Source organism: Etheostoma spectabile, chromosome 21 (genome assembly GCF_008692095.1).
Source record: "Etheostoma spectabile isolate EspeVRDwgs_2016 chromosome 21, UIUC_Espe_1.0, whole genome shotgun sequence".
Classification (NCBI taxonomy): Eukaryota; Metazoa; Chordata; class Actinopteri; order Perciformes; family Percidae; genus Etheostoma; species Etheostoma spectabile.
In genome coordinates this window covers 4,066,282-4,090,675 of record NC_045753.1, presented here as the reverse complement: position 1 = coordinate 4,090,675, position 24,394 = coordinate 4,066,282, and the positions used below count along the sequence as shown (strand labels likewise).

At 40.0% G+C, this 24,394-nt stretch overlaps 2 protein-coding genes across 4 annotated transcripts in view; one reads left to right on the top strand and one right to left on the bottom strand.

The window, feature by feature from the left end:
- fasn (fatty acid synthase) overlaps positions 1–3,256 on the top strand; it is a 52,207-nt gene extending 48,951 nt beyond the window's left edge. Inside the window, exon 42 of the mRNA XM_032502834.1 lies at positions 724–3,256. Coding sequence (XP_032358725.1) covers positions 724–861 — 138 coding nt within the window. The 3' untranslated portion in view covers positions 862–3,256. The remainder of the gene's footprint in view (positions 1–723) is intronic.
- A 2,801-nt stretch (positions 3,257–6,057) lies between these two features.
- The window catches only part of rab3gap1 (RAB3 GTPase activating protein subunit 1), a 44,724-nt gene continuing 26,387 nt past the window's right edge, over positions 6,058–24,394 (bottom strand). Inside the window, exons 18-25 of one of the 3 annotated variants that reach the window (XM_032502845.1) lie at positions 23,803–23,940; positions 22,112–22,339; positions 20,740–20,836; positions 19,680–19,783; positions 18,361–18,476; positions 15,467–15,569; positions 10,131–10,154; positions 6,058–6,594 (exon numbers count right to left, since the gene is read on the bottom strand). In XM_032502845.1, the coding sequence (XP_032358736.1) occupies positions 6,373–6,594; positions 10,131–10,154; positions 15,467–15,569; positions 18,361–18,476; positions 19,680–19,783; positions 20,740–20,836; positions 22,112–22,339; positions 23,803–23,940 (1,032 nt within the window). In that variant the 3' untranslated portion in view covers positions 6,058–6,372. The remainder of the gene's footprint in view (positions 6,595–10,130; positions 10,155–15,466; positions 15,570–18,360; positions 18,477–19,679; positions 19,784–20,739; positions 20,837–22,111; positions 22,340–23,802; positions 23,941–24,394) is intronic. The other 2 variants (XM_032502847.1, XM_032502846.1) reach the window with 2 other exon arrangements.

Genomic DNA, 24,394 nt, shown 5'->3' with positions numbered 1-24,394 from the left:
AAATGAAGGTGGATTCATCATCAAATCGCTAAATCTGAATGAATTGTCATGACCTTTTGAGTGTTTTTTTTCTTTTTTTTCTCTTTGGATTACCAATAACTTGAAACCCAGGACATGGTTTTCTTATGTGTGTCTATATTTGTGTTTGTGCTGTGACAGGGCGGAACGACACAGACAGCCAGGTCGCCTCTTTGAAACCGCGGCAGTGCACACTGGAGAGAAACTAAAACTAAACTATCAATCTCATTAACCTGGTATTGATCAGTATCAACACCAAAGTTGGTATCAACATTATCCATATTTGAATCCATCTGGCCACCACTACCGGAAGTAGCATCATGTTGCTATGTTGCCACGATAGCTTGGCAAGACCAGGTCCCGGGCCGATCCTTTAATGGTTCTGGGACTGCTGGCCATGGTTTCGAGTTCAGCAGAGATTTTGTCTAGTGCTGCGAATATTTTAACAATATCCACCTGGCGACATGTCGTTAGGCTGTTGCCTTTCTGCCACGGTCATAGAAGCGGCGCCATTTTGACTCCTTTCTGCCACATCTCCTCCACGAAGCTTATGCTGCTTAATATCTCCACCTGAGATGGATCTTTCCCCCAATATATTCATTTTACTCCCATTCTTTTTGTTATTGCACATTAGCCTTTTAGAACATCCGCTTTATTATGGCAACCCTCGTAAAATCTTTTGAATCTCTGTCTACTTCCATATAGGTTTGTGATGGCAAGGTGTCGGTCCACATCATTGAGGGAGACCACCGCACCTTCCTGGAAGGAGAGGGAGTAGAGAGCATCAGCAGCATCATCCACAGCTCACTGGCTGAGCCCCGAGTCACAGCGAGGGAGGGCTAGACGTTCCACCTTCCCACGAAATCCACAACATTCCCCAAATGGGTCTCTTTCTCCAATTAGTTCATGATGTGTGAGTTTTAACTTTGTCATTTCCAGTGAGACTAATAGCCAGCGTGTTTACGTTCCGTGCCATTTTGCTCCTAAAATCCTCAATGCACCTTACTACTCCTTTTCAAATCGTATCGGTCAATTCAAGCAATGGACGCGCTTTCTAACCCATCAGAGCTCTTAGCTGGGATCTTCTTATTTGGCGAGAAAATGTGCATATACAGTAAGATTTTGTTCAGCCATTTTAAGCAGTTTTGCTAATGAAGAGTCAGCTATATAGTGGCCCATGACTAATCATTAATTCTTAGTATTTACATGGGCTATTTTCATAGCACAATCGAAGAAGTAAGATCTCTGTATTACACAACACAAACTATTTCATCACTTAAAACTGCCGCGTGTGCATGCTCCCGTTCCATTTGTCGCCTGTCAACAACACTCCTAAATTCTTCCTGGTTTTATTTAGGACATTAGCCAATTGTATCGACATACCATGTAGTCTGGTGAGTTGTGAGCGCAGCTACTACTAAACCGTTGGCTCAGGTATGACCAGTATCGCAGGGAAGGAAAGCCTTTGATTTGGGTGAATGGGTTCCACATCCCGAGAAGGAGTAACATTAGCATCGTAGCTGCAGCTGTGCTCTCTGCTGGAGCCTTCAGGTTGACGTTAGCGTGAGACCTTACCCGTCAGGTAACGTGGACTCTGTTTGGCTCTGGAGACTCTATGCGCAAGAAAGTCCAGTTTAAACAATTAGCTTACCAGGTGATAAAATACTGCACAGCAGATTCTAAAACTGTCGCTATTTCACAACTCTGTTTGGATTTCGGAGTTGTGAAATCCTTTCTCAACCTGTCGAGACAATTACCAGGTAAACGGAACAAATACCCAACCGTACAAAGGAATCTATGTGTACTTGCATTTCATTGGTCGGTTCGTTGCTGGATGACATTCAAACGTTTCATTTTTAAGGTTAGGGTTAGTATTTGTGACGTCAGCTGCCTTGTAGCTTCTGTCACGTTTATGCTACTCAGCCTTTTGGCAAACTGGGCTAGTGTTCATAATTGTACATTAATGCATGTTTACATGTGGGAATAAGGACTTGTGTCATTTTACTTTAAATGACATGTACACGTCCTTTACCCAGTAAAATCCCAGAATGAAGCGCTGCCCGTGTATAGCTTTTCTCTCACTGTATCCCAAACCTGTTCAACTGCCGCGGGAAAATTACTTCTGACATGTTGCAAAACTTGACCAGATATTATTAGTATTAGATGTGGTTTTTTTTTTCTTCTATTTTATTTGTTTATTTTGTTAAAAAATAATTTTGTTTACCTTTTGTCAGAGGACATTGTGTTGTTTTTTGTTGTTTTGCCTTGAAGCAAAGCAGAAACTCTGTTATTCTAGTCAACTGCGTCACCCAAAAACCAAAACTCACACAAATTATGGAAAGCCACTAAACAAATGAACGGATGAATTTAGTGCGGACAAGCTCATATTTTATAATTAGGAGTAATTTAACTGAATGGGCCCATTGAATGACTTCTATTGACCATCTTAATCCATAAAAGTATTATCCATACCTATAAAATACCCTGATGCCCTGATACTAATTAAATATAATTTTGATTGTTTGTAACCAACAGTTAGCTTTTTTTCCTACACTAATTCAAATACAATTTGTAGAAAGAAAGATGTTGCATTTACCAGACAGATTCATCAGAAACTGTTCTTGAAAATAAGATCAATTTGATTACGTGAAACAGTCGATCCAGGTCCATTTTGCCCAGCTGACACACTTTTTGATGCCAAAACGTTGTTGAGTTTATTGGTTCCTCTGCAACAAATGGTCCACTTCTGACTTTCTGACAGCAAAGACAGTTACAGTATTTTGATAGTGAGGCACTGAAAAGGTTCGATATGTAAATATGTCACTAAATGTTGCATCCTTTCCCAAATTTTGGTTGTGAATAACTACTAGGGCGCCTGTTGTATATGGACAAAACTGACCTGCACAGCAGTCGGGGGGGATTCCCTTTTCCCGGGTTTAGGCTCTATCCTCCCACAGCTGTCTCTGACTCCCATGACCCCCCCCCCCCCCCCCCCCGGGCAATCAGTCCTGTCTCACTATCGCAGCAACATATAACAGCCAACCTGATCCCTGAGACCTCTGATCTGGTCTATGAAGGGTCTGGTGACTCGAGGCAGATGTGATTGATTGCAGTGAAATGGAGAAGGAAGTGACAGTACATGCACATCTCTTATATTGTAATAATAGAAATACGTGTTATTTCTATGATTGTAATATTTCCAGTATGTATTGTTATGACTAATAAAGGCCTTTCACTTTAACTTTGGTGTTTTTCAATTAATTCAACATGTGAAAGATAGAAACAGCCATGGCGTATGAATGTTTTCTGTTTGGGAAATCTACAGGGCTTACTCTCTGTATACTGTGAAAACAGCAGAGGAAGGGAGCACAATATATAGTATGTGTGGCACGGTGTGTCTTATAAGACAAGCAAATATTACCCCCCCCTTCCCCAAAAAGGGTATTCTAGGTAAATGTGTATGAATGGGTGGTGTTGTTCCTCCCTAAGCTCAGCAGAGGGCGCTCTAGGCTTTACAAGACACAGCTGTCAGTACACGATGAACAAAAAAACGTGTACTCTAACCTGAACTGTAATATCTATCTATTTCACTGGTGAGCTCACCACAAACTAAACCCTGGTGTTAAATAACAGCGGCATGAGTTTGGACAGGCTTAGTCTGTGACCGTGGTGTTTTATTAAATATAGAAATAATGGGGTCACGTGATGACGGCCTAGGAGACGGTCCCCCAACACCCTCCATATATTTTGCATTCTCCCTTAAACCAGGCTATCTTTAATAATGCCAGTGCAATAGTATGACTCTTGAACGCCACCAAACAATGCCAAAGGGAAAGATTAAGCTGCAACAGCCAATTGTCAGCGTGGATATGGAGCTAGCCCAACATGGCGGCGAGCATGGCGAAGACAGTGAGGAGGCAGAAGTTGAACCCGGACTCACTAGAGCGCTGGATTTGATGACCACTAAACTACCGGCAGCTATCGACAACAAACTCACCCCTCTGGCTAAAACAGTCCCCTCTCATACTACCGAGCTGAAGAGAGCTGAGGACCGCTTGGATGAAGCCGATGCTGAGATGCTACAAGAATTCCAAAAGAATGCTAAACATTTTAAGACTTTACAGAAGCCCTCGATCAGTCAAACATACACCAAGCGTCTTACACTGTGCTGCATGCAGCTCAGTTTATGAATAATGGAATCCTGACTGAGTTGAAGGCTTAGTAAGGTCAAGTAAGCTGACTGGGGGTGGTCCCAGCTGCAACCCCACATCCCTGTATGCTTAACAACTACAGCGTATAGCTATGGCCATCTCAGAGGACAGCCTACCCCCTCTAAATAGAAAATTCCAGTATCTTCTTTTCTGGGCGGAGAGACTCAGCACAAGCACTTTGGTCATGTGCTGGTCTCTGTTCTTTTTATCCATGTTTTACGGTCTCCATTACATGTTTGGTGTGTGTTGTGGTGGTCTACAAATTGTTAAGGGTGTCCCGCCTCTAGACTGTAAACCTAGTTTACCTATGGGTACCAATACAATAACATAACCCGAACCTTACTTTGTATTTATGGATGATGATTATTTAATTTCTACGAAGGTTTTACACATCTCAATACTCGTGTGTGTATATGTATGTTTTGGCTGTTCTGTGTACTATGTTTACAAGGTTGGTTTTTCCTTTTTCTATTATTGTTCTTAGGTGTTATATTTTGATGCTGCTATTGGTATTGAGTTATATCTTTGGTAGTAAACAGGTAAACTGGCGAAAAAGGAATGTATTTTTTTTTTCTCGGGGTGGGGGGGGGGGGGGGGGGCATCATAAAGGAATTATGCTTAGGACACCAAAACGGCTAGCAGCGGCACTGCATTTGAAACAATTCACACAAAATATCAAATACTTTTAGTCATTTAGTATCTCATTTGGAATACAGTTGCTTTTCCAAATTTTACAAGCCATTTGAAATAGAGATATACTGTAAATATTGAATATGAGTACTCACACTCCTCATCACACCCCATCACTGACGCCGGGTGTGACCAGCGGCACAAAACGCCTGATGATGCACGCGGCCGAGCCAGAGTTACTGATCGAGACAAGCAGAACAGTTTTTACTTTTTAGATTAGAGGACTTCTAGGACCAACATTAACTGCACAGACAGTTCTTAAATACACAGATGACTTGTTACAGTACACGTTACGTTACATGGGCGTGGGAAGCATTCAAGATGTGGGTGGGACATCTTATCTGGAGGTTTGTACATTGCTGGAGAGGTTTTGCTTACCAGAAAAACCTCACGGGCTTGGGCGGGTCAAAAACTGAAGAAGCAGATGTTCTCAGCAGATTTTTTTTCTAATATTAAGTATATACAGTAATTGTACTTTCTACAGGATCTATTCTGTGTCAAGAATAGTGTCATCTATTATCAAGTAAAGTGTAACCCCCCCCCCCAAAAAAATCAAGGTTTCAGTCAAATCATGGGTCAAAAATTTTGAAATGATATAACAATGACATGTAAAATGAATACATGTGTGTAATTAGTTTTATTATTTAGGGGGCTTAAGAACATTTTGGGGTAGCTTCAGCCCCCCCCCCCCCCCCTAAAATAGGCCTGATTGCATTAACAAGTATTCTCGTCCAAAACACTCGTTTCAGTTATCAACAACTTCTTAAGCCCGGTTAAAACTGGTGTGGTAGTACTATTAGCACATCAGCAGGTTTAACCCTTTCTATGCACCACAACCAAGGCTAGAATAATGCCAAGAAGTTATGTCATCATTTAGCATGTCAGTACCGTAAAACTTACATACTGTAGGAGACCAGAACAAGACAACCATGTGGCCGAAAAAATAAAAATACAGAAGATATTTTTATTTCAGAAATGTACAAAGCATAAGCTAAAAGGGTAAAAGGGTAGAATGAAGGATTTTTTTCTGAAATTATTTTTTAGCAGTGGTGATTTACAAGAACAAGAATGAAATGGTGATTATAATTACAGCTCATGAATTCTATTTATCATCAGTAATTCCTGCTGCATGGAGGTCCTCAATGAAATCCCAATTTTATACTGTAACGAACATAAATATTAATATAGATCGATGGCAACATCGATCCTGTGATGCTCCTTCCATGCAGCACCGTAATGTAAAGACTCCACAGAGTCCCAGGGGATTTTCTTTTTTAATCTTATGTGAACAAGACAAATATGTATATGTTGTACACCATTTTATATTCGTCGACCATTTCAGAACAACACTTCCAAAACATGTCATTCTATTGTTATATGCTACTCCAGTTGTGGCTATATAGTGTAAATAAATCCTCATCAGACAATGGAACGTGGTTTCGGGTGTTTGGTCTTAGAAGAAGGACGTGTCTGAAGAGAAGGCCCCTGCCAGCCTGAACTCCTCGTTCATCAACACACAGAAGAGCCGCTGCGGCAGAGCTTTGGAGTACGGTGCCGGTCGCGGGACACATGAACGCAACAGAATTTCGCGCCCCGCCGGAGAAGGGAAGTCCGACGTCTTAGTCGGCTTCCTGTCAAGCCCAAAGTCTTCGTCCAGCGGTGCCAGATGTGCAGCCTGAGGGTGAAGGAAAGGTCAAATGTTACTAACCGGCATTGAAAAGGTAGGCAGAGAAGACCTAAGTTGAGACCTAATTTTTCCTTTTTTCTTTTTTTTCCTAAACATTTAGTCATCTAGTATTTCCTAAAGCAGGACAGTGTATTGATAGAGTCCACTAGAAGGATTAAAAGTCAAGGGGGGGAGGGGGGGCTTAGGCCCGAGTTTATGCAAAATTTTCCCTGGCAAAATCTTACTATCAAATATGACTCTAATGTTAGCTTTTAGATACAGATACATCAAAGCTGCATGGGGGGGGGGGGGGGGGGGGGCTGCTCCTGCACGGAAGATTGGTTGAAAAGTCATGTCAACATTCAAAATTATTCGCAACACAAATAAGTAAACAGACAAACAGACGTCATTGTACAACGTGAAAATAATAACCTGATGGCAGGAGGTATAAATGTTTTGACGATTACTATATGTACTGTATGTATGTACTGTATGTACTGTATGTACTGTATGAATGTATGTATGTATGTATGTATGTATGTATATGTATGTATGCATGTATGCATGCTCATGTATAGCCTATCCTACATTCAGGCAACATCTACATACTTGTTTATTACAGAGCACGAATTACAGAAAATAAATGTAGAAAATTAAGTTGTCAGAAATTAGCATATATAATAACTATCTTGACATAATTTAGTTTAGGCTATGCCCTAGTGCCTAGACCTGACAACTAAAGCCCATATTTAGAAGATACATTTAGAACACACCTTTTAGTCCTGTTGACCAGTGGTTCTCAAAGTTTTTGACATCATTAGTAAACAGACCTAGTTTGGTGTTACACCGGCTATCACCAGACCAAGCCAAGTTCAATAGATTTGAGATCGAGCCTTGGTCGGGGGGGGGGGGGGGGGGGGGGGGGGGGTTGTCCTGCTCTGTATTTTCTCTGCGAAAGAAGCGGGACCAATGGGCAAAGTTCAAACAACTCTGATTGGTTGAAGGACTATCCAATGGCGTACAGACCAACGGTCCGGGAGACGTAGAAGCGACAGCGGCATCAACGGGTTTCCTGCGCTTCGGTGGCGTTCGGTGGCCGCCATGTTGAATGTAAACAAGAAGCTGATTGGTCGCTTCTCTATCGTCATGGTGTTAAACCTGCCAACAGCTTGCTAGAGAGATAGCAGGCACGTTAATGGCAAACTGTGGACCTCTCCCAGAGTTATCCTTCCCATCCAGATCACATGACACAATTTGCGTTTGAAGATCCTTTTTTTTCTGTTTGTGGACAGCTACGTGTCACATGAAACTATATCGATTGGTGAGCTAAATCTGAGGAAAAGTCAAATGAGACTGCTTCCAGTGTTTATCCCTTTGTGTGTTGGCCCACCCCCACATCTGGCGAGTGTTAATATCAGACCCTGCACAGTACTGTGAAACCCTATCCCTAGTTCTGTTCGTTTTTCAACAGTATTTGGTTCCAAAGAGTATTCTAGCTTTGGCTATTAATTTATTTACTTAGGTATGTTCTTTGGTGTTCAATTTATACAGTTTTTTTTTTTTTTTAACAAAAATACCTTCGGTAAGTTTTCTACATAAGAGTGACATGACGCAGTCATGAACCCTAACCCAACCTTAGTGAGTTGAAAAAAATATTAGGTTTATGAAAAAAAGATATGAGTCAGGTCCCAAAGCGGCCAAGAAAACAAAAGGTGGGAAACACCATTCATAAGATTAGAGACCCTGTATGTCTTGATGGCATACAAACAGCATTTGACAAATATTATACGTCCTTATACTCCCAAAAAGAGCATATTTATGAACAGTCACAATTACAATTACTCTCCATCTTCCTAGACTGTGTAAAGAAATTAATTACAAACTTGTTTCCCAAATTCCCAGTTGAAGAAATAGACAAAGCTGTTATGAGCCTTAATGCTAACCAGTCACCTGGTACAAACAAGAAACCTGCCCAGAATGGTACAATCCATCTGCTACTACCAGTACCTGTTTAAATTATGCCCTAGCTACCTCCCCCGTTCTTGGAGGGAGGCCTTACATCAGTTATTCCTAAAGATGAAAAGGGCAGGATGGATTGAAGTAATTTCAGGCCCATCAGTGTCTTAAACACGGAATATAAACTTTACGTAACCAACCTCATTTAAAAGAATGGAAGCAGCAATGCCATTTTTAATAGATGAAGACCAAACAGGTTTTCTAAAAAAGAGCAAAACTCCAGACAATGTAAGGAGAGCCCTTCATACTATCAGCCGGTTAGAGATGGAAACATTAGCTCAGTCTAAGGTTAGATGATGAAAAAGCTTTCAATTTAGTAATGACCAGATTTGGCTTTACCGAAGTCTTTATATGCTGTATTCAAAATCTCTATTCTTCTTCTACAGCACGTGTAAAGGTCAACGGTAGTCTTTCTAACTTGATAACTCTGCAAGGTGACTAGCCAGCCAGCCCTAGTCTCTTTAATTCGTTTATTGGACCTTTGGCTTAATCAATTGGGCAAGAGAATGGCCTAAAAAAGGTACAGGAGAGTACAAAATAAGTCTTTACGCAGACGACATATTTATCTCAATCACAGACCCGTTCTCTGGCTTACCCCCACTAATGGAAATGCTAAAAACCCATAGGCACACTCAGGCTATGTAATGTACACAAAACCCGGGTTTTGACCTTTGATTATACTCCCACGCAAGACTTTAACACAAGGATTCACTTTAACTGGCATTTATCTCATATCAATTTCATTGGAGTATGGCTAAAGATCTCTCACAGCTGTTTGTACTTCTTCTTATTAATTATAATTCAATTGACCAAATCAACTATGGTGACCTCACTAGATGGGCTCTGCTTCCTTTTGACTTTGGCAGCAGACTTACATCAGTTAAAATGAAGATTATTGCATATCTTTTAATCACTTCCAGTAGAAATCCCTCAGAACCAATTTAGGGAATAACCAAAAATATAGTTATCTTTAACAGATACACCAATACAATCACTGCTTGGGTTTATTCTGGTATTACTGCTATTTGTAACATTGCTTAAAAAAATGGGACTTTAATAGTTTTATCTAAATATGTCAAACATATGGGCTGGGAGGACGAGACTCTTGATTTTGAGCCGTAGATATCTGTATATCTACTTTTGTAAAAAAGATAAGGGCTAATCCGAGAGAATTACCAATTGTTATTTTGATATTTATTGATGCTTGTTATTCAGGAAACACCCAAGGTCTGATAAGTAGGTCAAGTGCTGTCATTTATGGAACTGAAGCTTTGGAGGAGAAAGTGTCGGTGTGTGTGTGTCTGTGTCTGCAAATAAACTGCAGGGGATGGACTTGCTGAGGATTTATAGGATTGGCTATAGGAGTTTTAAACTTTAAATGGAATATGTGTTATGTAGTGCAATCCTAAACTCTGTGTCTGAACTTGTCTGTGTGTGTGTGTGTTTGCTGTTGGAATGGTACTTAAAGACTACTTAGAGGTAGAGGTATACTGGTATTTAGGAGGAAAAGACCCATTGCTTGGGTTTACCTCGTCGCTGGTGAAGTCAGCCAACTTGACGTAAGCAGCATGGGAAGAAACAACACAAAAACAGTCGGTTGAAGGAAATGTACCACAATAAAAGCACACGTTCGTGTCTCTAGAGGGTCTGAGACCACCAAAAGTACATGATACTTGATACCAAAGTTTATACCACGGAGTGTGTAAAAAATAAATAAACATATACAAAAATCACAACAATAGTGGCAACTACGGATAGCTTGACACTAGCAATGTAGTCCTCAGTACCAATGGCCAGTGAAATTTCATGATTTCAATTCGATACCAGGGGCTTTCTTATCCGGGACCATGGGTCGGATCTGACAACACTTGACCCCAAAGTGCAGTTTGTTTAACTAATATGAACAGGACTTCATGTTAACTTGTTTTTCAGAGCACGTCTTGCTTTTATAGCTTTATAGATAACGTCTATTACTGTTGAAGCTAATTGTTACAATAACACATAAGTGTTATGAATAAAAGGTGTTATTTATTTTGTCTGTCGGACTCGGCATGCATGTGAACAGTGGATTAATTGCAAAGTTTACCCTTCATAATGTGAGATACAATTTAACTAAATTGCTGCGGTTACGTGAACGGGGCTTAGCAGCAGTGATCAAAATTGTGGTTTTTTTCATCCGTAGCTTCGCATCAGAGATTAAAATCAACTGGACCACCACAAATAGGCCGGCTATTTAACGTGACTACGATACATTTTTCACCGCCTATGAAACTGTATTCATTTCAATACTGATGCCATCAGACGGCAGCATAGCCCGCCGGCAGTCGGAGCCCCGGCGGAAGGCTGAGATCTCCCGCTGCGCCGCCGGTCCCCAAAAGCAGCATGGGAGTCTGGCACCGCCTGACCCTTGCAAATGGAAATCCCATTACAGCTAGCTTCACAGCAGCGCGTTCAGATCCGTTCAATTAGCGCCAGCCGAGTGCGTAAAATACAGCGGCTGTGGATGAGAGGGAGGCTGGTTGCATGACAGTCAGACATTTTGCCGCTGGCTAAAACCTCTTTCGGGGGGGGGGGGGCAAAACTATCTCTTTGCAGGAAAAACCCTGTTATAGAAGCTCACTAAAGTTTGCTAATGATGAGTGGTTATCATAACTAACGTTAGGCTGTCGCAGACAATGGCAGAGAGAGTAAAATAGGAGCTAGAATGAAAAAGAAGCGGGCCCAGGTAATTGAGTAGTATTTATTGAGTAGCATTTTGATCCCAAAGCAAAAGCATTCCTAATTGTCTCAGTTTCAATTAAAAACCTAACAATAGTGCTCTACGCATCTAATTAAAAACCGAGGAACCTCTGTATTTATATCTGTCTTCAAACAAGACGGAGTGTCATTTTCTGTGATGGGTGTGGCGTGGGGGCATGGTCGAGTTAGCGAGCTAGTTAACTAGCCAGATGTACGCTGGTTGGCTTGATTGCCCCATTTCATGCTGCATTGGTTCCAGAACATGAGACCCCGAGGGCCGTGTCTAACTGTCTCTCCTCCTTACTCCCTGCTGCTACGCCGGACCGAGCTCTGACGAGCACATTACAACCCTACTGATGTGTGTGGTCACCCTTAAATACGAACAACAATCACCATTTTGTTCAGGAGTAATAACAGAACCCCATTAAACAGTGAAATGGTATTTCTGTCCTTTTTATTTATATGGTTCTACACATTTACCTACTATAATGAAATGCTCATATAAGTTAAATATAACTCATATAGTTTTTAGTAGTCTGTCAAATTAGTGATTTCCACGGAATAAATGATCTACATTGGGGACTTCCGGTGGCCCGACAACTAGCACAGCAGCATAAATAGCTCCTGCATTGACAGAAATAATACCCCATAATTCAGGTTCCTAACATGGTTTAAGTGGCTTAAACTCAAAGGAAGATAAGTGGGGACCTGCAGGATCTTACATCAGAAATAGCTGTCGCTGACAGAAAGAACTGTCATAAGTTTTAAAGTAGACGTAAAAATATAACTGGACGAGCCAACTACTGGGAATGAACTGCATGAAAGAAACTCATCTGTGTAAGTATTCTTTACGCAGTGTTTACAGCCGAAGAGGAAAAGACGCCTATTTATAAGTGCTTAAAAAAATAAATGAATAAGGATCCGCTTCCAAACTCTACTGACCAAGATGCGTGTGCACTTTGATACACATACAGTAACGCTGAGGAAGCCACAGAGGACTTAAGGAGACGTGGATTCACAGTGGGTCCACTACCTTTAAGTAAACCCAAAGAGACAATGGACTACAGCAGTGTCTCGCAGTGCTGGTCATGAGCATCAGGAAAGCGTATGCAAGAAGCTGAGGGCGTTTCAGAGCCCAGACAGAGAGGCTGTCATTATGGATTTGGAATAGTGATACAAAATACAGTGCATACAAATGCTCTATTCCTCTCCAACATCAAGGATAAAAGTTAATAGAAGCCTTTCAAATCAAATAGTGCTCCAACAAGGATACAAGCAAGGTTTCCCGTTAAGCCCACTTCTATCTAGCCAATTTTTTTTATTCGCTTGCCCAGGCTATCAGAGAGAAGACTGCTCTGGAGGGTATAACCATGGGAGGCGTCGAAAACTAAAAATGTCTATACCCAGATGACGTCCTTTTAAACAATTAAAAATCTAGAATCTGGTATTTCATTGCTTATGAACATTTTGCCTTTTTATATCTTGGAAAACTTCCTTAAGGTCTTAGTAAAAGAGACACATACCTCTTGAAGCTTTTCATGGAGGCAAGCAAAAAGGTAATGACCAAATGCTGGCTTCAAAAGACATCTTCCCACAATGAGCTTCTCAATAAACATTAGAAATTCTATCTGCAGTGTGGAGAAATTAATGGTATGCTGTGACTTCAAAAGGAGAGGAATACTGTAAAAAAATGGGATTGCTACAAAGAATTAATTCTACTCCGCATCTTTTCTGTATGTCAAGATGTACCTGTATGCATTGTGTACTGACCTGTGACCTTATCCTATTTTCATATTTGCACCTACTCATTGTCATGTCATAGCCCTCTTTTGTTCTAAATTCATATGTAGTAAAAAGTGTAAAAAAGAAAATGAAAAAAGCTCCAAATTGAACACATTTAACAGTGTCACAAGTTCATTCTTGACCTTAAAATGAACTGGATTGAAATTTGATTCCTCTACGGAAGAACGGATGCGGTTGAAAGCTCAAAAATATTATGGATTTGAATGCCAAGCGGCTAATAAAATATATCCTCATATGCAGCTCGTTCTACAGTTTCAGCGTTTACAGTAATGAGAGTGGTGAGTCAGCTTTCAATTCTGGAAAAAAGTTGCTGAAAAGTATCAACTTAACCTCCCCTGCACAATGTTGTACCTTTATTAAACCCTATATAATAATATGTAAATAAACTAAACAAGAACAACAACAAGTCAACACAATAAGAAGTTAAAAAAAAAAAATCTATTGTCTTAATTATAGATATCATACCAAGATCAGAGTAAAATTTACTCAGCACACAGCAAAAAAAAAAGTGCAGTTATTGTGCCAATGTGGAAATCTTTAACTAGCATTTCCATCACGCCTTGAGACATCCTAATGTTCTCTCCACTAAAGATTTAAAGAAAAAGTGACATAAGGCTGTGTTAACAGTAATGACAGGAATAACCGTCTGAGAGAAGTTCTGAAATGTGGGTTTCATGTGTTGCCCTGCTACAGTGGGAGCACCGCTAGTTCTGCCAGCCTTCGGAATTGTTTTGAGCCTCATGTCTGTAAGTTTCTGAGTAGGAAATCAATCTTAACTGGCATGAATGTTGGGCTTACTCTTAGAACAATGAGTAACAGCATTGATCACACTTTACCAGACTTTTTCTTAAATTATCGCTCTCTTTCTGCCGTTATAGGGGCGCTCCAGCTGGCCTGACGTGATGCAGTAGAGGTATTTTGGTAACTCTTGGTGATAGTTCTTTGTTTGGTTATTGGCTTTATCACGGATGCGCAATACATAATATACACAACCAACAATTTCCCTAGTGAAAAATTACACTGGCTCTCCCACTGTACAATCCACAAAACCTTTGGCAAATGAGGACCCAGGCCAAATTACATGTAAATCCCAATGTAAGGTCCTTGTATTGTATTGATTCATTTTAAGTTTTAGTGGGGGGAGGGTATAATATTTTAGAAACATTTTCCTTCTTACATTTTCATGTTACAGTTCAATTCTCAACACTGGCTGAAATTACAAAAAAAAAATTCTCACTGTAGGGGCAGAAAAAATATAAAAAGGTGTTGCTAAAAACAGGAAAAGGGACAGTGGAAGAGAAGATTCCACGTTCTCATATGAGATGCGCACCACAGCCCACTGAGGCTTTGCAACATCATTGCACATGCAGTATGTTACGCAACATGCAGTACTATTACTGCATAGGGAATGTAAAATGATGTGATTTAATGTATTTGTTTTTTCATGAGTTGTCAGGGCTGCGGTAGATGTTTAACTGTATAACTAGTGCTGTGTCAGTGCTGGAGTATGCTCTGGCTGCATGAGGTAACATCCTGGTAGAAAGGATAAAACTGCTCTGGGTTGTTTGTATTTCTTTAAAACAATCCCAATAATCTCTGTAACAGCACTGTATGTCTGGTAAACCAGACTAGTGGGGAACTGACTGTAATCATTCCTCAATGAGCAAGATAACTAAAGGCTGTAACTACCCATCACTTCCTCTTAGTAGAGACATTGATACAAAAGAATTGTGCAGGCTTGTTAAAAATGCATTATGTTGTTCTAGACCGTTTATAAAACAACCAAGCCATATTTGTTTGGTAGCCAATACCTGATTTATTTAATATGTCTAGTGTCAGTGCTGATACAGATTCACTGATTGGATTGGTGCATCACTGTGGCCGACCCTGTTCTTCTTTGCCTAAACCCAACCGGTTCTTCTCTTCCTAAACCCAACCGCACGTCACATTTCCTAAACTTAACCGTTGCTTTCGTCTCGTGATAACACGCCAAGTGGCGTGTATGTTTATGACTGCTGTATGCAGCGTAGATGTACATGCGGATAGCTCAAAATGCGTACAGATAACACGCCAACTTTCTTAAGCCAAGTGGTATGTTTTCAGCAAAGCCATGATGTCATGTTGTGTCAGCAGTTGGACAATGGTCTGGCTACACTGCCTATCGACCTGGATTAGGGGGAAAAACGACACACCTAAGCTTGTTTGTATTAAGAGGGGAGGGACACTTGGCTCATCAGGTCACCATCACCATATAATAACATGACTACCCCTTGTGAACTGTGTTACAGGGAGCAGGAGTGAGACAGAGAGGGAGTCTGCTTACCCTCTGAGCGTTGACGAAGAGCCTGTGGATGATGCTGCCAGCCGGACCCTGGCCGGCTCCAATCACCACGACCTCTGGCTCTTCCAGCAGGGAGCTCACAAACCTGGAGACAGACATCAAATGTTATCCAGGGGCATGGGACAGTTAATTGGTCACATGTAGAGCCGGTGGACCAATTTAGCTTCAAATTTCACTGTTACTCCCTTTTTTTCAGATCCGTTTTTTTATTGATAATAAACAGGTAAACTTTCAATAATAGTGCGGGTTTAGAATTTTAAAAACACAAAACATTGTACCTCACAAATACAGATTCTGAACAAACATCCCCACCCTCCCCAATCCTATGGCGACCCACTTATATTGACCCCTGTCCCAGATCTCGACCTCCCCCCCCCCAAAAAGGAAACAATACAAACACACAGATATAATAGCTGACATGATAAAAATGACTCAAATACATTTATGCTGAACTCTCTTCAACCAAGGCGTTAGCTTCATCCCCTGTACTGTATGTAGAACAAGAAAAAGTGATCTCCAGATAGTACAAAGAAATACTTTGCACGCCGGTGTGCAGTGCATCACCAGAGGTAGTGGTGACTTGAATTTGAACTTATACTATACCAAAAAAAAATTTGTAGACATGACAATGGATTTTGCAAGGCAAGGCAAGGCAGCCACTTAATGTTGGTGTTAACTTTTTTTTTTCCCTTACAATTTCCCATTCTACCCAATGATTGGGCTGATTTAACAAGGTGTAGCTACTTTACAGTTGATTATTAACTGATATGTATATATATTTAATCTGGCAAGTAGTGGAGCTGAGGTTTTACAATAACAGATAATGATGGAGCAGTGGAGTAGTAACGTCACGAGGCAGAGAGCAAGTCGCTAAATGAGCCACATTAACTTCATGTTTCATGCACACAAAGCACAAGGCTAATGCCATGAGTATTTGGGGTCTTTTTCTGTGAACTTTATAATTTACAGAGTGTGGTCTAGACCTGCTCTATCTGTAAACGGTCTCGAGATAACTCTTGTTATGATTTGATACTATAAATAAAATTGATTAATGGTCAGTTCCTTATTGCATCCTTAAGTCAACTGGGGGCAAACTATTTCAGGCCTGTGTGTAGTGTGATCTAACATACACAGTGTAAAATTGTAATTTCCCCATTGGGGATCAATAAAGAGTTTACATTCTATTTTTTTTTTAATGAACGGTGCTTTCCCAGCCCCGTCCAGTCAAACCCCTCCCCTCCAAACGATAACAGTTACAGAAAGTTAATAGTGCAAATTTTATTTTTACAAGTGCAAATTTTAATGTACAAGTTCAGATTTTTGCAAGTTCTCACACTGTCTTCTACAAGCTCTTTAACTTCATGCACCACGTGGCTGAGGTTTGGATGCATACTCTCTAACTACTAGGTGTGATATCAGTAAACAGTTATATCAGAGTGTAGCCCCCCTGCTCAAAAAGAGCTTAAATTATAAGATTTGTGTAGTTGATTATTAATTTGTGTTAACGTTTATCATGTACCAGACATAAGAGCACCTTGTTTGCCTTCCTTGTGTTTAGTGCCGCTTGCTGACGTGTATCGTTATCAATCCAGTTCACTGGTGGTTGAGTTTTTCAGTCAGCAACTAAACAGAAGTGTGTGTGTGTGTGTGTGTGTGTGTGTGTGTGTGTGTGTGTGTGTGTGTGTGTGTGTGTGTGTGTGCGCGACTGTCTCACTCGCACACGCATCACAGCGACGAGATTGCTGTGTCAACCGAAGGAGAGCTTTTAAAACGTTGAGAGGTATGTTTTATACGTGGTTGAATAGTTCTACCTTTTAACGTTGATGCACTTTTAACAGAAACTTGAACCATTTGTTGATTTTTTTTTGGGGGGGGTTTTATTTTTAACTGTCTATTCGTGTGTTTTATCGGTTTTTATTGCTTACGACACTTGTGTTTTATCTGTTTTATGATTTTTTTTGAGGACAAGGAATGAGTACAAAGGCTGTGTAATACAGAGAAAGAAAGACTTGAAGGGTAACTGAATGTGTAGTGTCTTAATGTTTTTATTTTTAACTGTTTATAGTGTTTAACTGATTTTGTGTAAAGCACTTTGAATTGCCCTGTTGCTGAAATGTGCTCTACAAATAAAGCTGCCTTGCCTTGCCTCAATGTGCATCGGACATCACATCAGCATTAAATTACAAATCAAGTCTCAGCCCCAATCAAATTTCATATCCATAAAGCAAAATTGGCAAGATCGCGACCAGCTTTTACTCACTTCAGAAGTGAATTTTGAAACTTTTGTGAGTCTATCCAAATCCTTAATAGTAAGAAAACTGTCTATATAGCTGATCTACTGCAAGATTTTAAGGAATTATAATTATATAGCCTTAGCCCATCTCATCTTGTTTTTTTGTACTGTATTTTTTGTTCTTGATGTTTATATTTTAATCCACTCTTCTAATTTTTACTTATTTATATTTATTTTTATATTTATATGTCCGTTCTTTTTTCTATCTCAAGCTATTATATATTCATTGCATAGAAAGGATGTTTTATTTATTTATTTACTTTATTATGTTTTCTATTATTCAACTTTCTCCGATGCCAAACTGGTCAATGAATGTTTAAGATGTTCGTAAAATTTAAAGATGATAATAATAAAGAATAAAAAGTCTCAGCCACAATCTTCAACCCAGCGCCCCGTGCCTTCTGTCCGTACTACACCCCTCACATCTAAAGCAACACAACCCCGAGTCTTTCTCCAGGTGGCAGACGTGCAGAGAGAGTGTGTTACATGTGCTATGTACTCCATCAATACCCCTAAACTCCTCCAAGACGGATGAAATAGTGTATATGTTTCTCTAAAAGATATAATGAACTGTGTATCTTACGTCTCCAACTCTTCTGTGTCCTCTCCCTTCGCGCCCTCACAAATGGCAAATTTAGCCTTGAGTGAGCGAGCTCGGGTGATGACGGTCTCCATGGCCATCAGCTGGTTTATGAAATCCTACGGGTAGAGAAAAGTTACACATACAATACATGCGGTCAGCACAGAAGCTGGGGAAACTTCACCATTAATTATGGCTTGACTCCAACACATCTACTGTGCAAATGTGTGTGGATTATTTTGGTTTTTGTCCACTCTATACTTGATCATGTTAGATTTGAAGTAAATGATCACTATTAAATTAAAATGTTTTGGACGGTCCTTTTAATCTAACTATTGAGTGAGTGTGTGTGTGTGTGTGTGTGTGTGTGTGTGTGTGTGTGTATCTTGAGAGCCGTTCATCCGTTCTACTTCCTACTTGGGTGTAGTGTATCACTGAGGACCCAATGATGTGCTTTGTTTGATTTGATGTCATTTGGCCAGACTATGTCTTTGTAACAACATACTTTATGTATGTAACTATAAATCTCAATTTCTTTTCTTGGATTTTGTGGGTCCAGACAAACTCATCCGAGAAGCCTACAAATTTTCACCCAATTTGGTACAAAACATCTCTGGACCAAGCTAGAAAAAGCTATTTAAATATTGTATAATGGGGCACTTCGGTGTCACATCGGTGTAGCCACGATGTTTTCCAGTTTGTCAGTACAGATAATCCGTGCTACTGACGTGAGCCTGGCTCAGAGCCTGGCCTCAAGTGAACTGTTGACGCTATGACATGCACTCGGCTGAAGTTCACGAGGGGCAGAGGCTCAAAGCCGCTGGTCTGTGTGCTATAAAATTACATTGTTGGGAAAACAATTGTAATTTGGCTCAAGTTTGGCCAGGGCGCCAAGTAGATTGAATATCTTATGTATCCTAACACTGCTAGATATATAGGTATAAAAGGATTTGTATAGAGTGTACATACTGTTTTATTTCATTTCGTTCGATTCTAACTTATATATATTTATATTATGTTCTGTGTATGTAGTGTGAAGGAGATACAGTAACTTAAATTTCATTGTGCAACCCTGTGTTCTCAATCACTGAGAAAAGCCTATACTTAATCTTATGCTAAACAGCTTTTAACTGACAATTTGTCTAACTGTACAGGACAATCAAACTTTTGCCAGATACCAGTGCATACAATTTACAATACATTACACACAATGGAACACACAATACCATACAAAAGAAAACAAATTGAGAGATGCTTCTTATGTCTTATGCTAGAACAAATGAGGAGCTTGGAGTTCATTTCTAGTCTTCTGTGTCACTGACCTCTAACTTTTTGTAGTCATGGTTGAGGGGGTGCAGCAGCTTGCTAGCTTGACATGTCGATTGCTGTATGTTCTTTTTTACTGACGGAATGTCTTCTGCTGACTCTGTTAGCAAGAAGATCAAGACAAAGGAGAGAAGTAGAAAGATAAAACAATGACTAAGTAAAGAGAAGATGGAATGATAGCCCATAGAAAAAAAAAATCAACATAATATAGTATTGTAAGTTAGAGCAATTTGCAAAATTCTCCATATTTTTAGCATTTCGTCATTCTTCAGGGAAGACAGCTTTTATTACATTTGATTAGACTTACTTTCTTTTTATTACCATAAAACAAAAACAGTTAAATCACAAACAGGATTCTGTCCTAGAGAGGAACTGCAATGCACACATAATCACAGATTCTGGTAGGCAAATGATGGTTATGTAGATAATCTTTCCAACAATTTTGTGTAGTAACTGGTATTTCGTCTTTTGCTCAAAATGAACTTGTAGGTGTCTGCTTCCAAAAAAGTTTGAAAAGCTGAATTATGTGGCCCCTTCCACCAAAAGGCAACATGGTTTGCAGCTATGTACATCTGAAGGCTACATTAAAATTGCATGCTTGGGATACACTTATCAACACAACTATCAACACCTCCATGTTTTTAGCCTATATATATATATATCTTTACATTTTGACAAATCTGCACCATTAAAAGTAATGTTCAAATAGCTTATAACTAGCTTGGATGCGTAGACATTTCCACTTTTAATAGTGAAGAAATTGTGTAAAAAACAATGTTACGACTTGTTTTCTTATGATTTCTAATATGGCTATCAATGGAAAGTTGCAGGGGTATACTGTATATGATGCCTTTTTGTTCTAGAGTTGTGACTCATTGAGAAAGTGTGCCATTTTTTGTGTTTACGATTTAATTAGTCATCCATAAAAACTGGAAATGACCAATGTTGCTTTGAATTGTTTGAAATGTATTTGTCTTAATAATATTGTGGGGGTCTGTCTATTTGTTTGACTCTTTAATAGCATAACGAGTTTTTGACAAAACAATCTTGACTCACCTTCCTTATTTAACTTCAGAATAGCAGCATGGAGTACGCAAGGCAGGAGATGGCAGGTCAGATCTGCAGGTTTCTGTACTGCCAAATAATGCAGAACCTAAAAGACAGTCAAAACCTATGTTTAGTTTACCCTTTTCATCCACCTTCTTGCAGCTCTCAGTTGGGGTCTGGGGTCATGCTCCGGCAGAAGAACATTTCACCATTGTATTTTAAATTTAAATCTGGTGCACTATGACAGCAAAATTAAGAGGCTAGATCTATGGAGAATCTCTGCTCTTGTAAACAATGTGTTCTTAACCATAAACATTTTTTTTTTAATAGCATACATTTGAGTCAGCAACACATTTTGGGCTTCATTTAATACACATAACCTGTAGTAGTACACACTCGTATGTGTATTGTTTTGATTACAAGGTGCGTAATTACTTTAGGTTGCCTATTTATGTCTATTTATTTCTATTTCTCACCGTTAATCACAAGCGCCTATATAGCATCAACAGGTGCCGTCATTGTTGTTTATGTGTTTCAAAAACTGTAACTGGGAGTAAAAGGAAAGGGTACGTAAGGGGTACGTAACGGGTGGTAAGTTACGGGTTTGACTCCTGTTCCAAGTGTGAGCGTGCATACAGCGTGGTGGGGGTTTCTTTTTTGGTAGTCTCGCTTTGCCAGACCCTACTCCAAATCGCACTGAGGAAGTGTCTGGCTAGGCTACTCCACATAGCATTCTGGGATGGGAGGAACACGTACTCTGGTTAAATGGCATTTCTTTACACCCAACAGAATCGTCATGGTGCGGTGCTAAACTCCGCACACAGCCGCTGCCAAATAGTCATGCAAAAGAAAACACAGATTGAACAGACTGTCTGGCTAGATGTCTCATTTTACCCTGCAGAGATCTGAGGAGCAGTGAAAAATAGTCCCTATAACTCCACCATCCATCCATCCATCCATACATCTATCTTCATCCGCTTATCCGGTATCAGGTCGCGGGGGCAGCAGCTCCATTAGGGGAGCCCAAACTTATACCTATAAATCCACCGAATTTAAAATCCCAACACAAAGAAAGCAGAGGAATATGGTAAATACATGCATCCAGCGGAATTTCCTGTGGCACCATCCCGGAAGTGGAACGTCAAGGATATACACTACTTGGTTGGTGTTTATTTGGGGTGGCGTAGGAAGCATTAGCGCAGAACACACGAGAGATGTAAAAATATTTTTTGGTTCATTATAAAACTGTGGCAAGGCCAGACCCCCTCTACTAATTTTTTCTAATCGGATCAGCAAATAAATCAAGTGACCCATTTTGGTTTCAAAACAGCCAAAAGGTGAGGAGTTTGCATGCCTGAGAGTCAGCTGTACGAAAAAATACCTTTTCAGCCTCCTTAGTATCGTCAAAAAGTCTTCTCTGGCGGCGTGCAGGTGTAACCCTGGCTGTCTCCCAAGTCTCCACCCACATGTTGCCTGGGATCTTCATCCTGGCACTTAGCTCGCCTTTCACCACTGTGTTGCCCTTCTCGTCGATCACCTCCTCTTCCACGTAATCTCTAGGCGAGTACCAACGCACAAAGTCCTCCAGAACACAGCCTGGGTTGGCTGCCTGTGGAGAGACAAGTCATATCGACAGAGTCGTGTCGTCATGTCGTGGCATCGAGGACAATTTCTCAAGAGCTTTGTAATGAACCAAGATAGATAAAATTTAAAATAAAATATATTCTGTAAATTATACTAAGGCTGGACTGACTTAGTTACTGGAATTATTTCACACAAAAAATGCCTCAGGCTAATGGTTGGAAAACATCTCACATTGACAATACAACATGTGTCTGATTAGGAATTTCAGCTACAGTACATTGCTACTTCAAAAAGTTAAAACTTTTTCCAGGACCTTATAAAGAAAAAACAAATTAGAGACAGGTCTAACATTTGACAAAAATGTTAAAAGGATGGTGGTTCGATCCCCGGCCCTGCAGTCCCATATCAAAGTGTCCGAGGGCAAGACACTGAACCACGAGTTGCCCCTGATGCTGCGCGTGTAAAAGTGTTTATCTGATGAGAAGGTGGCACCTTTTATGGCAGCCTTGGCCACAGTGTATGAATTTTTGTGTGAATGGTGAAAAAGTGCTTTGAGGAGTCGTTGCAAAAGAACAGTCCATTTACATACTTACATTTACAATGAGGCAGAGCCAAGAGAGTTATAGATATTTTTAATGGAAATTGGGTAATGGACTTTACCGGACTTTGAGATTAGATGCACGGTCATCCACTGTGTTTGCCTTAATTAAATCATTGCAAATGAAACCGGGCTGCTACAAAATAACCACACATACCGCTACACACACCGTTTTAAATAAATAACACAAATTAAACAGTAAAACTCACAATGGTAACACATAAAAAAACATTTCACGGTTTTCATTGTGGCTCATCACTGTTGAAAATGTGCAGATACTGATTGGGTCTGCAGTATTCTGCTGTTTATTTATCTCATGCCTCTGCAACATCCAAACAACAATACAATTTCACGATGAAGCCTTTTTTCATTTGTTGAGTCATTTTTGTCATGCTTCTGTGTTTAAGACAGCTGTTTCACAGCTATGAGATGTCTCCTCCTATTTGCTCGATCCCCCCTTAAATGCATATGCAATAAGGAGCAGTGCAAAAACATGTAGTATGCACTAATGACAAGCAAATTGTGACTGACTTGCTGCAACTGTTTGATATATTTGGAGCAGAATGTGTCACATCTGCTCTTGAAAAAGCACAAAAGCTGCAGTAAAACTGGCCCAGAGATTACATACTGACAGCAACATTTGAGAGTTTTGTAAATTGTTGTAAGGACAATATTATAATGATTATTTACATTACATTAACTTAGCAGAGTTAAGTGTCAAAGTGGCATACATTTGTCCATTCCCATAAACACAACGCAGCAATTTTGTGTTGCTTAAGGAAACTAGCACATGATGATAACCAGGGATTAAGCTCCAAATTGATGTAAACAAGTATAGACTTGTTAAAGTACAAGTATGGATTTAATGTGTGTATGTCTGCCTGGTTCACCTTAAAGGACTCCATGTCAGAGAGAAGACAGGCACTCTGCATCCGGGCACGGAGGTGGGTCCCTTCAGCTGAAGTGCCTAGTTTGGCCAGTACTTCAGACTGCTCCTCTAACAGATCTTCTGTCATGGGAGCGGGTTCCTAAAAATCAAACATACACAATGGAGCATCAACGTAGTTTAATTCACTAAAAGAGTTGCCTCATTTGCACTGAAGTTTTTGTTAATTTGTAGTTTGAGCATGTAAGCCCAATAACTTTTCTAAATGTAGCCTCACAAAAAGTTTCTATAGCTCACATGCCTGTAATATATTTACTTGAATACATATTTATTTAAAGATGAAGTTCTGACTAGCACTTGACACAGTAAGATTTGTTATTCGTTTGGAGATTTTCTCAAGAATAGGTTCACATCTTTTAAGTCTTGAAACACTACTGACATGTCCTTTTGAACTTGCATAGAGGTCAGTTGATAATATTAGTTGCTGTAATTGTTTCCTTTTCCATAGTGGTTGCAAAGAGATCCCTCACTAAAGCAATTTCAGTGGCAAAATTCACAATCTTGCTGTTCTGTGTAGTTCAACTGAGGCTAATGAG